We start from the raw sequence: 12,479 nt of genomic DNA, 5'->3' as shown, positions 1-12,479 counted from the left end.
CTGGGCACTGTCTTTGGACACTTTTTGCTCAGGGCTAGTGCTCTGCCGGTTGAGCCACAGCACCACTTCCGGCCTTTTCTGAGTATTGGGTACCGAGGAACGGAACCCAGGGCTTCATGCACGCTAGGCGCGTACTCTACCACTAGGCCACGTTCCCGGCCGTCAAACGTTTTACAGTTAAGGATTTCAGACAGACGTGGGCAACACACACACTGGAACTGTACAAGAGTCACTGACAGTTCTTTTTATAGTTACCCAAGTGCATTTCAAGCTCCATTTTTTATTGGGAAAGGCATTGCACTGTTTAATAAATTGAAAGGCCCCACAGAAGCCCCCAGGAAGCTGTCATTTTGTCCTCAGTCCTGCTTGTCTTTAGCACAGTGGGGGGGGGGGTGTGTCTGCCCCTCCCTGATCACATTCGTTCACATTTACACACGATGTTTGTTACACTTGTCTTGACTCCTTTATGCAATAAACTATAGAAGTGACAAATGCTTGTGGCAATGCCTAACCACACACATTTAAAAAGACAAGTTTATACCTAAGTGTCCAGGTACCCCAAAAGTTGCCAGTTGCTACTGCCTTCTGGATGTTCGGGCAGGGAGTGGGGAGCCAGGAGGACTTCTTCACTGCGTGGGGTTTCATGCCCGGGGTGTAGACGCAGGGTGTTAGCTGTGGTTCTCGTAGGCTTGGAGGTCTGTAAGAAGAGCCTGCGAAGACCCTTGTTAAACCACGGCCACCAGCAACTCAAGGGGGTCCAGAGTGCGGTCATCAAGAATAGGGTAGCCACTGAGATCCTCCAGGAGCCGGCAGGAGCCATGACTGTGTTAGCCCCGGCTCTACGCACAGGGCGGTGTGAACCTGGGGGCCGGGGCCTGCACTCTGCGTCTGCCATGGCGTCCAGCGTCAGCTCCACACGAAGGTTCCCACTACAGGCTGCACAGAGGACGTGCTGGCCGCCGGCTCCTCCAAAACCTAGCGGCGATTCCCGGAGCGGGGCTCGCGCCGGTGGCCCTGGCGGCTCAGCAGGCTGTGGTCTCAGGGCCACAGCCGGCCCACGTCGCTTCCTGCGGGTTGGAGGACTCGGACTCCGGGTCTTCGGCCACCTCGGTTTTGTAGCGGTGGAGGTCACAGACCTGGGCTGGCCGTGAACCCCGGTCCTCCGCGTCCCGGGTGCTCCAGCAGCCGACTGGAGAGATGCTTACCTCCCCCGTCCCCTGGACCGAGCCGGAGCGGGGCGCGGGCCTCGGGGCACCTGCGTCCCCGCCGCGGCACCACGCGCCCAACAAAAAGGTTCCGGCCGCGCCGCCCGCGCGGGGCCCCAGGGTCCCGCCGTGCGCAGCCTCGGACGGACCCGGGCCGGGAGGCCTCGGCAGGGCTCTTCCGTCCGGAGAGCCTCCGAGCTGGAGCGCGCGAGCACAGCCCCGCGCGGCGGGGCGGCCAGCCGGCGGGGAGGCGGCGGCGCCGGGGCCGCGGGCGCTCGGAGGGGCCGCGCCCGCCGCGGAGACGCCCCACCGCCCGCCGGGCCCGCCACGCGCCCGGCGCGGCCGCGTCCTCCCCGGGCGGCGGCCGGGCGCCGTGACGCGCGCGCAGCTCCGCCACCGCGCCCAGCGGCTCCCGCGGGGCCCGGGTCGGGCTGCACCGCGCCGCGGCTCCGACCCCGGCCCGCGCCCCGGGAGGACGCGGCCGCGCCGGGCCGCAGCCATTTTGGAGCGGCGGCGGAGACAAAGGGCGAGCCCGGCCACGGCCACCGGACGCCGGCCCGGGGACGCCCAGACCGCAGCAGCGCCGCCGCCGCCGCCGCCCCGCCGCCGGGGCCGGCCCGGGTCCCCGGCCGCCCCCGCCCCGGCGCGGGCCCCGCCAGCCCGCCCGCGCCTCGGCTTCTGGCGCTCGCAGCCATTGGCCGCGCCTTTTAAGCGCAGGCCACAGCCAATCAGCAGCCGCCCGCGCGAGCGCCGGGGCGGGGCCGGCCGCGGCGCCTGCGCAGCAGCGCGCCCCCTCCCCCCGCCGCGCCCCCGCCCGCCCCGCGCGCCGCCCCCCGCCCGCCCCGCGCCCCGCTGGAACCTCCTCCTGCCCAGGCGCGCTCGGCCGAGCGGCGGCGGCGGCGGCGGCGAGGAGGAAAGATGGCGGCGGGCTCGGATCTGCTGGACGAGGTCTTCTTCAACAGCGAGGTGGACGAGAAAGTGGTGAGCGACCTGGTGGGCTCGCTCGAGTCGCAGCTGGCGGCCAGCGCGGCCCACCACCACCACCTCGCGCCGCGCACGCCCGAGCTGCGGGCCGCGGCCGCCGGCGCGCTCGGGAACCATGTTGTGAGCGGCAGCCCGGCCGGAGCCGCGGGCGCAGGGCCGGCCGCCCCCGCCGAGGGCGCGCCCGCAGCGGCGCCGGAGCCGCCCCCCGCAGGTAGAGCGCGGCCGGCGGGCGGGGGGCCGCGGCGCGCGGGCCCCGACTCACCGCGCCGCCCGCTTGTCCCCGCAGGGCCCGCGCCGTCGCCCGCCAAGCTGAGGCCGCCGCCCGAGGCCAGCGCGGGGCCCTGCCCGGCCGCCGCCGCCGCCGCCGCCACCGCCGCCGCTGCCGCCGCCGCCGCCGCCGCCGCCGCGGGGCCTGAGCCCGCCGCCGCCCCGCCCGCCGGCCCCGGCGCCTCCAAGCCCGGCCCGCCCGGCCCCGGCGCCGCGCAAACTTTGAATGGGAGCGCCGCGCCGCCCACCGCGCCGCACGCCGCACCTGCTGTCAGTCCGGTCAACAACGGGCCCGCGCCGCCGCCCGCCGCCGGCTCCGTCATCCAGGCGGCCCCCGCGCCCGCCGCGCCCTCGCCGCCCGCCGCGCCCGCGCCCGCCGCGCCCCCGCCGCCCGCGCCCCCCGCGCCCGCCGCGCCCGCCCGGCCGCCGGGCCACCCCGCCGCGCCCGCGCCCCCCGCGCCCGCCGCCGCCGCCGCGCAGAACGGGGCCGCCGCCGCCGCCGCGCCCGCCCCCGTCCCCGCCCCGGCCGCCGGGGGCGCCGCGGGGCTCGGCGGGCAGCCGGGGGTCGGCGCGCCCGCGCAGGGGGGCAAAGCCGAGCCGCCCAAGACCGCGGGGCCGGCGGCGGGCGCGGCGGCGGCGGCGGCGGCGGCGGGCGCGGCGGCGGCCGGCGTGCTGCTCGGGCCCGCCATGCCAGGGGCGCTGCCCAGCCCCGCCGGCGTCCCGCAGCCCGCGCCCGGGACCCCGGCCGGGCTGCCCAAGGGCCCCGCCGCCGCCGCCGCCGCCGCGCCCAGCCTGCCCCGGACGCCCTCCGCCACCACCACCGCCGGGATCCGGGCCACCCTGACGCCCACCGTGCTGGCCCCCCGCCTGCCGCAGCCGCCGCAGAACCCGACCAACATCCAGAACTTCCAGCTGCCCCCAGGTGAGCGGACGGACGCGCGGGGCGGGCGGGAGGCCGGGCGGGGGGGCGGGGGGACGCCCGCCGCTCGTTCCGGGAAGTTCTGGCCGGGCTCCGGGGCCGCGCCCGGGCCGCCGGGCTGGCGGGGCCCCGTCCTCGGCTCTGCCCGGGGCCGGCTGGCGAGCTCGCCGCCCTGCTCGGCGGCCGCTGTCCGCGTGCCACCCGGAGCCTCCCGGTCGGGTCCTCGCGGCCCCGGGTCGTACCGGCCTCGCGGGGGTGTCGCCAGGGCGCCGAGGGGCGGGGGGCGCGAGGCGGCGAGAGCCCTCCCTCGGTGACCCCCCGGCCCAGCGGGGAGCGTTCTCCGCCTCCTCCGCCCTCCGCCTTCGGGCGGTGTCCGCCCGGGAGGAGCCGTTTGGCGTCGTGGAGGGCGGCGGGATGCTCTGGCGGCCGGGGTATCCGGTGTCCGCGCGCGGTGGGTGCCTCTGAACTTTCCCTGCCGGGCTCGGCTCCGCTGCCCCGGCGTGTGGTCGGAGGGGCCATTTCTAGTGGGGTGCTGCTTCTGCCCAGCCTTCTCCCGGCCCAGCGCTCCCCCCGAGCCCCGGCGTCCTCTCCCGGGGTGTCGGGACACGTGCAGCGGTTGTAGTGGCGGCGCCCGCCCTGCTCTCCGCGGCCCTGCTCTCCGCGGCGGTGGCGGCGGCGGCGGCAGCCGTCGGGGAGCAGCGGGGAGCAGCAGGCTGCCTCCGTGCCCTCTCCTGGGCCAGGTTTTCCTGCCGCAGCCCACAAGGGTCAGGGCCCCTGTTCCAAGGTCCTGCCGGGTCTGCCAGGGGCGGCCCGGGTCGAGGAGGTGGGTGTGGCACCCACCTGCAGAGGTGCACTTGGCTGCACAGGTCGGGGGAGTGTGGAGAAGCTCGCTGGGGGTGATGGTGGCTTAGGTTTGTGTAGGATGAGCCTCAGGACCTTTTGGTGGAAACTAGGGCTGGGTGTTGAGTTATGGTTTAAATACATGCAGGCGTAGCTCAAGTGGTAGACGTGCTGGTCAGTGAGCGTTTGCACACATCGGGTGCTGAGTTCAAGTTCCAGTCCTGAACGGAAAGCAAACAGGGACTCTGTGGTGGTAGCCGCTTGTGTGAAACTCCACCATACTTTGTGTTTACCTATGGAGCATTCTGCCAGGAGTCCTGTAGCAGTGCCTCCTTCACAGGGAGCAAGCCCAGTGCCTGGGGCATCCTGGGTAGAGACCTGGCTGCCTGTCTGGGGATGTGCTGTGCCAGGGCCTGACAGGTGCAGCCCATTTCTTCCTTGGAGGAGGAGGACATGCTTTGAAAAGGCTGTCACTGCTCTCAGTGAATATCTCAATTTTAAGGCTGGGGTGATCAGGAGACAGTCCCATGAAACAAACCACTTGTGTGTTTTTGCCTCAGTCTCCATGTGTGTGAGAGCGGACTGGGGCCTGCCCGCATTTGGGTGGCATGGATGGAGATCTGTTCTTTATAGTTGCCGTAGACTTTTGTGGAAGGCAGACTTAAATTCATCTCTTCATTCTTTCCTTCAGTTGATCTCTTGAGGAGTTCTGATTAGTTATGTTACTTCAATAACAGCCAAAATTCAACAAGTATCGGGTGGTTTAAACCACTACCAACGCTTGAAGTCGAAGTTCTAATTAAAATCACAGTGACAGATAATAAATATTGCAGTAGATGTATATGGTTGATTGGGGGATGCTTTTACAGGGATGTCCTTCATAATAAAAATGTATAGATCAACACTGAAGTAGCTTCTAGCAAAGTTCTTGTTTGGTTAATAACTTCTCTGAGACAAACTAAGGTGGGGCTGGAGGCCTTAGGGGAGGACTCAAAGCTGCACATAAGTGTCAAGTGCAGTGACAGCTCATTGGCAGCTGAGTGATGTGTGAATGGGGCTGTACCTTCTTTCCTTAGAGGTCACAGGATTTCATCCTGAGGTCTTGAAGCCAAGCCAAGTTTCAACCAAAGGTTTTTTTTTTTTGAGGGGGGGTAGTGCTGGCTCTGAGCTCCTTTTTACTTGAGGCTAGAGCTCTCCCACTTAAGCCATAGTGCCACTTCTGGTTTTTTCTAAGTAGTTTATTGGAGGTGAGAGTCTCGTGGACTTTTCCTGCCCAAACTGACTTTGAACCAGGATCCTCAAATCTCAGCCTCCTGAGCCACTGGTGGCCTCACCAGGAGTGTTTTTGTTGTTGTTGTTGTCAGTTGTGAGGCTTGAACTCAGGGCCTGAGCACTGTCCTTGGGCTTTTTCAAGGCTAGAGCTCTATATCATTTCAGCCATAGCACTACTTGTGGCTTTTTTTTTTTTTTTCCTATGTATGTGGTACGAAGGATTTGAGGTGGTTTTTGTGCATGCTAGGCAAGCACTCTACAACTAGACCAAACTTCCAGCCCCTCACCAAGAACCACGAGTTTTTTTTTTTTTTTGCCAGTCCTGGGCTTGAGCTCAGGGCCTGAGCACTGTCCTTAGACTTTTTCAAGGTTAGCACTCTACCACTTGAGCCTCAGCACCACTTCTGGCTTTTTTCTATGTATGTGGTACCGAGGAATCGAACCCGGGTCTTCATGCATGCTAGGCAAGCACTTTAACCACTAGGCCAAACTCCGGCCCCGAACCAAGAGTTTTTAAAGAACATATGTTGAATTTAGTTTTTAGCAAACCCATTTGTGATATTCTTTGTCAGGACAGTTTTGTAAGTAGACATTAATGTTACTGTAGTTGGGATTTGCTGACTTGAAAGTGCCAGGATAAGTTTTATCCACAGTGAGGATCATGAAAAGACTTTGTATGTTCAGAGCCACTGCAGAACATTGGAGAGTGGTACTGAGAACATTGAAGAGCTGGGATTGGTTTGTGTGCACCTTGGCCTGCCCAGTTGTAACAGCAGAGTCATATGATTACAGTTGAAAGAAGGAACAAGTGATGGCTGGGAGCATAGCCTAGTGGTAGAGAGCTTGCCTAGTATGCAGGAAGCCCTGGATTCCATTCCTTGGTACCATATACCCAGAAAAAGCTGGAAGTGGTGCTGTGGCTCAAGGTTTAGAATGCTAGCCTTGAGAAAGTTCAAGGACATTGCTAGGTCCTGAGTTCAAGCCTAAGAATTGGCAAAAAAAAAAAAAAAAGAACAAATGATAATGATGTCAAAACTAGAGTGCTGAAGTGGGTTTGAAAGAACTTTCTGGATAGCTACTCATGATCTTTTCTTTCCCTTCCCTTCCCTTCCTCCCCCTCCCCCCACCTCCCTCCCTCCTTCCCATCCCTCCTTCCTTCCTTTCTTTCTTTCTTTCTTTCTTTCTTTCTTTCTTTCTTTCTTTCTTTCTTTCTTTCTTTCTTTCTTTCTTTCTTCTCTTACCAAGTCTTAGGGCTTGAACTCGGGGCCTGGGTGCTGCTCTCGAGAGTTCTACTTGATTGGAGAGAGGACTACACTTCCAGCTTTTTTGGTGATTAATCGAAGAGAAGAGTCTCATGGGCTTTTCTGCTTGGGCTGACTTTGGATGTCAGTCCTCATCTCAGCTTCCTGAGTAGCTAAGATTACAGGTGTGAGCCACCAGTACCCTGGCATGACATTCATTGCTTAAAGAAGGCATAAAAAATGAGCATTTTTCCTGTCCTATGCCTGTGTTTGTTCTGCCTTCATGTGGGATTTACTCGCTTGTTGCTTTAGGTAAAGTTTAGTTAAGGCTCTGATTCCCATTCTAGAGCAGGAATGGCTCTGTATGCTTTGGCCTAGGGACCATCTCTGGGCTACTTCTTTAAGATGATGCTGCAAGTTGCTGGGAGTAGGGGAGGGAGGAGTAAGGGGTCTTGGAGGCACTTATTTCCATCCTTAGTGAGTTGCTCAGTTGCTCTTGACAGGCTGCATCCTTTGGGCCACAGAGAATGAAAGGCTGTTGCTGAAGTAGGGGTCTTGTGGCTACATCTTAGTAGTCAGGCCTTTGACACAGACGTTCTTGGAAAATCAGCTTCTGTTACTCAAGGTGGCAACAGCTGATCTTTGATCTGGGATGAGTACATTGGTCCTGCAACCTCATTTTTCTGGACTATGAAATGGAGTTGACTGTTCTGTGAAGAATGAAATTTTGTTAGGATGAGGTTGTACACAGATGACAAGTAGAATTTTTTATTCCTCTCCTTTTCCAGGTCCTGAGATTCCACTGTTTCAAGCATGATCTTGCTATCAGAGTGGCAAAATCTCAGACATGGCGCTGTGGCTCAAGGGGTAAGGCAGTAGCTTTGAGCTGAAGACCTCAGGAACAGCCCCCAGGCCCAGAATTCAAGTCCGTCGACCCACTAAAAAAAATAGAGTGGCATTTTTTTTTTCTTCTTTTTTGTGGGTCATGGGGCTTGAACTTGGCGTAAGAGCTGTCCCTGAGCTCTTCATCTCCAGGCTTGACCTGCCCTTGAGCTAATCCCCATTTCTGGTTTTCTAGAGGTTAATTGGAGATAAGAGTCTCTGGTCGTTTTGTGCTCAGGCTGGCTTTGAACCTTGATCCTCAGATCTCAGCCTCCTGAGTAGCTAGGATTACAGGCGTGAGTCGCTGTACTGGGCCAGAGTGGCAAAATCTTTTTTTTTTTTTTTTTTTTTTTTTTTTTGCCAGTCCTGGGCTCAGGCTCAGGGCCTGAGCACTGTCCTTGGATTTTCTCAAGGCTAGAACTCTACCACTTGAGCCTCAGCACCACTTCCGGCTTTTTTCTATGTCTGTGGTACCGAGGAATCAAACCCCGGTCTTCATGCATGTTAGGCAAGCACTCTACCACTAGGCCAAACTATCGGCCCAAGGCAAAAATCTTTTAAAAGACACCTTTATTCCTACCACATCCACAGCCAGGGAGGGTGAGGAGTTTGGTGCTGGGGCCCACCCAGGCAGGCTGTCAGTGCAGGGTTATAGAGGCTGTCACAGGTGGGCTGTGCTGGGCGGCCTTAGGCCAAAGACCTTAACCCAGTTCTTGATAATATTCAGGTAACAGTGACATTTGACTAGAACAAAGGAAATAACTTTCCTGGAACTGTAAAGGACTGCAGGAGGTAGCTCTGCCTAGTGCTTTACCTAGCAGAGAACAGTGGCAGGTCTCCTAATCACAGCCCCAGAGCCCTGCTGGGCTGCGTGAAGGCCTCCCACATTGACAGTGACTCTTTTCTGTTTTGTGGGCTTCAGGGCTGGCTCATCACCACCATCTGATCAGTCCAGAGCTCCTTGGTGATGATGACCTGTGTTTGCAAGTGTTTCTTTCTTAGAACTGATGAGACTCGTGTTTGAGTAGAACAGTAGATTGGCCATGGACGACTAAGAGGTCTGCTGTGGCTTGACTTGATACTTATGTGTGTATGGGCTCTGAGTGTACAGAGAAGATCTAAACCAGTAAGAAGCTGGTTCTCCAACTCCCATGTGTAGGTGGAGCTGTGTGGGAAAGGGGAGCCTGGCTTGCCTAACCATTGTGGACCTGGAGGGTTGCCTCTGAGCTTCTGCTCTGGTGTTCCTGAGAACCATTAGATTGGAGCGTTACCAGCCTCCTTTAACCCCATGGCCTGGACATGGACCTGTATCTGCATCCCTGAAGTCAAGGTGGTTCCTCTTACGCCTCCCAAGTTTATCTCAGGCTAATTTTTTTTTTTTTTTTGCCAGTCCTTGGGCTTGAGCTTAGGGCCTGAGCACTGTCCTTGGGCTTTCTCAAGGCTAGAGCTCTACCACTTGAGCCTCAGCACCACTTCCAGCTCTTTCTCTGTGTGTGATATCAAGGAATTGAACCCCAGTCTTTGTGCATGCTAAGCAAGCATGCTACCATTAGGTCAAATTCCTGGCCAAGTGACAACTTTTGAAGGAATTTTCTTTCTTTCTTTTTTTTTTTTTTTTTTTTGGCTAAAGGCTAGTGCTTGTGCCACTTGAGCCACAGCACCACTTCCAGCTTTTTCTATGTATGTGGTACCAAGGAATCGAACCCCGGACTTTGTGCATGCTAGGCAAGCACTCTACTACTAGGCTATGTTCCTGGCTCTGAAGGAAATTTTTGTAGCTGGCTGTATATGTGAGTTGATCAAGACATTGGGGTCTGAAGACTCCATTCATGATCCTGGTGTCCTGCTCTGGCTTGGAGAGGCAGTTAACTATGAAGCCTCTACAAGGAACTTCTGGTCATGATAACCTGTGGGGTACTGCTGGGGATGGAAGAGAAGGGATAGCCTTATGCAGTCTGGGGTCTGTGTATAGGAAAGGAAAACCCCCAGGCTAGCAAGGCCAGATGGAAGAAGGGAGGTGGGCATGTCTCTGTCCATCTTACTGTGGAATGTGGGGTCTTCCCACTTATTCCTGCAGGAGCATGGCCTCACTGACTCTACGTGAGAGCACTGAAAGCGGAGGTGCTGGGGCAGGGGAGGTACCTGGGATGGGGTGGTGAAGGCCATGTGTGGACACTGACAGTACTTGTTTATGGCTTTGGGCTGAAGTTGGTGCTGGGGAGACTTGTTGAGGCAGGGCGAGATGAGGGTTGTTCTGGCATTCTTCCTCTGAATGGGGTAGGTACCTTTTCTGATCCCTGAGTGTGGATACTGTGGTATAGCTTAGAGGGGACAGAATTGGGAGACAGGGTTTGCCGGAGCCAGCCGGCAGCGAACTGGGATTCCTGACTTTGGGGGTGAAAACTGGGAAAAGAAGAAGACAAGAAAAAGATGGGGTCAGGAGGACTCCAGCCTAAAGCGAACGTGAGACTGTAGCACCACTTATTTCCAGTTCCAACCTTAAATACTTTTCTTAAAACCAGAAAACTGCCAGGGGTTACATTCGTATAAAACAGCAATCAAGCCTCAAATAGGTTAAATGAGAAGCCCAAAGTCATCATGATAACAGCTTACTTCCTTGTGTACTCAATTGTGTAGGTCCAAGGTCACTGACCCCACACTCAGTGCCCAATAAGGGTTTGGAGGCATTTATACTTAATGGCAGTTAGAGCTGTGGGCCTCCTCTTAGATATTTCCTCTAGAGCTGGAGATGCTGGCCTAGTGCTGGTGTGGGGAGTGGAGTTCAGACATAGGATTCCCTTGGGAGGAAGCCTCAGGCTCATTAGGAAGGGGGTAGCTGCAAGCTGTCAGCCTCCTTAAACTGTTGAACCAGAGCATATGTGGCCTTAAGGTACAGTATTCTGGTTTGTTGGCCTTTTCTTGCTTAGAATACACATTGCGAGAGAGAGAGAGAGAGAGAGAGAGAGAGAGAGAGAGAGAGAGAGAGAGAGAGAGAGAGAGAGTGTGTGTGTGTGTGTGTGTGTTGGGGGGGTGGGTTATTGGAGTTTGAATGCAGGGCCTCTTGCTTGTCAAGTAGATGTTGTGTCACTTAAACCATGTTCTGATCCTTTTTTTTTTTTTTTCTTTTTTGGTTGGTCCTTGGGCTTGAACTCAGGGCCTTAGTGCTATCAAGGCTAGCACTCTATTTTCAGACACAGAGCCACTTCTGGTTCTGGTTTTCTGGTGATTAATTAGAGATAAGAGTCTCACGGTGGGGCCGGGAGTTTGGCCTAGTGATAGAGTGCTTGCCTAACATGCATGAGGTCTGGGTTCGATTCCTTGGTACCACATACATAGAAAAAGCCGGAAGTGGTGCTGAGGCTCAAGTGGTAGAGCTCTAACTTTGAGAAAGTCCAAGGACAGTGCTCAGGCCCTGAGCTCAAGCCCAGGACTGGCCAAAAAAAAAAAAAAGTTTCACGGGCTTTCTTGCTCAGGCTGTATTCTAGCCACGATCTTTACATCTCAGCCCCTTGAGTGGCTAGGATTAGAGGTGTGAGCCGCCTGGCTAACTCCACCATCTTAAGTTCTTCATTGGCTGTGTAAGTAGTTGTGATCAAGGCCTGTTAGATTTAGATAGCCCAATAGCCTTTGAAAGTCCACTTGCAGCTGCTTGGTATCTGTATCCATCCAGGAGGGTGTCACTTGTACCAACAGTGCCATCTTAACTATCCTGATCCCTTTTTTCCTTGAGCTATTTTTCTAGTTTTTTTTTTTAAATTTATTTTTCCACGTGGTATCTTATGTTTTTGCCTGGGACTAGCTTTCGACTATGGCCTTCTTTCTACCTGTGGCTTCTGTGCAGTTGGGATTATATTCATGGCAGGGGTTATATGACCATGACCGGCTTATTTGTTGAAATGGACTTATTCTTGCTTTGTGCCTGAGCTGATGATGCTCTCGATCTCCATCTCCTGTCTCCTGGGTAGTTAGGGTTATATATTTTTAACCACTGACATTATATTATTATTATTATTATTGTTTTTTTTTTTTTTTTTTTTTTTTTGCTAGTCCTGGGCCTTGGACTTAAGGTCTGTCCTTGAGAGCTTTCTCAAGGCCACAGCACACTTCCAGCTTTTTCTATGTATGTGGTACTGAAGAATCAAACTTGGGTCTTCATGCATGCTGGGCAAGTACTCTACCACTAGGCCAAATCCCTGGACTGATTTATTATTATTATTATTATTATTATTATCATCATCATCATCATCATATTGGGGTTTGACCTCAGGGCCTCATGGTTGCTAGGCTGGTGTTCTACCACTTAGCCATGCTTCTGTTCCTGATTTTTTTTGAGTGTCTGTCCTGGGGCCTGGACACTATCTTTGAGCTTTTTGCTAGGCTGTGGCACTCTACCAGTTGAGCCAAAGCTCTGTTTCTGGCCCTTGTTTTGGATGATTAATTGGAGATAGGAGTCCAAGTGACTTTCCTGTCTGGTCTGGTTCAGCCTCCCTCAGCAGTTAGGATTACTGACGCCCACTGCTCCTGCCTTTTCTTTGTTATTTTGGAGATGGAGTCTAGCAGACTTCTGTTCAGCCTGTTCACAAACCAAAATCCCTTGGATCTCAGCCCCCTGAGTTACCATGAGTGACCTTGTCACATTATTTCTGCTTTTTGGTCCATAGTAGGCCTTAACCTTCCCCTGGTGCTCAACTTTTTGGTCCATAGGCCATCTCTGGGCAGGTTGGCAGTAGAGCTCCCCCTCCCCCAAGATGGATTGCCTGCCAGGAATCACACAGCCACGTTGGATGCTTGGAGCTGTGCTGTGTCTATCACTCCTGTGTGTTCAGCTCTTAGGGACCCAGGGGCTCTTGTGGTTCAGTTTGGCCCACC

General features: G+C 56.5%; 1 protein-coding gene across 3 annotated transcripts in view; it reads left to right on the top strand.

The window, feature by feature from the left end:
- Positions 1 to 2,096: 2,096 nt before the first annotated feature.
- The window catches only part of Taf4 (TATA-box binding protein associated factor 4), a 66,695-nt gene continuing 56,312 nt past the window's right edge, over positions 2,097 to 12,479 (top strand). For all 3 annotated transcript variants that reach the window (XM_090352597.1, XM_090352595.1, XM_090352596.1), the window contains exon 1: positions 2,097 to 3,378. In XM_090352597.1, the coding sequence (XP_090208723.1) occupies positions 2,124 to 3,378 (1,255 nt within the window). In that variant the 5' untranslated portion in view covers positions 2,097 to 2,123. The remainder of the gene's footprint in view (positions 3,379 to 12,479) is intronic.

The sequence above is a fragment of the Megascapheus bottae genome, chromosome 18 (genome assembly GCF_031878675.1).
Source record: "Megascapheus bottae isolate mThoBot1 chromosome 18, mThoBot2.hap1, whole genome shotgun sequence".
Lineage (NCBI taxonomy): Eukaryota > Metazoa > Chordata > Mammalia > Rodentia > Geomyidae > Megascapheus > Megascapheus bottae.
The sequence above is the reverse complement of the archived record's forward strand: the minus strand, read 5'-3'. Positions and strand labels throughout refer to the sequence as shown.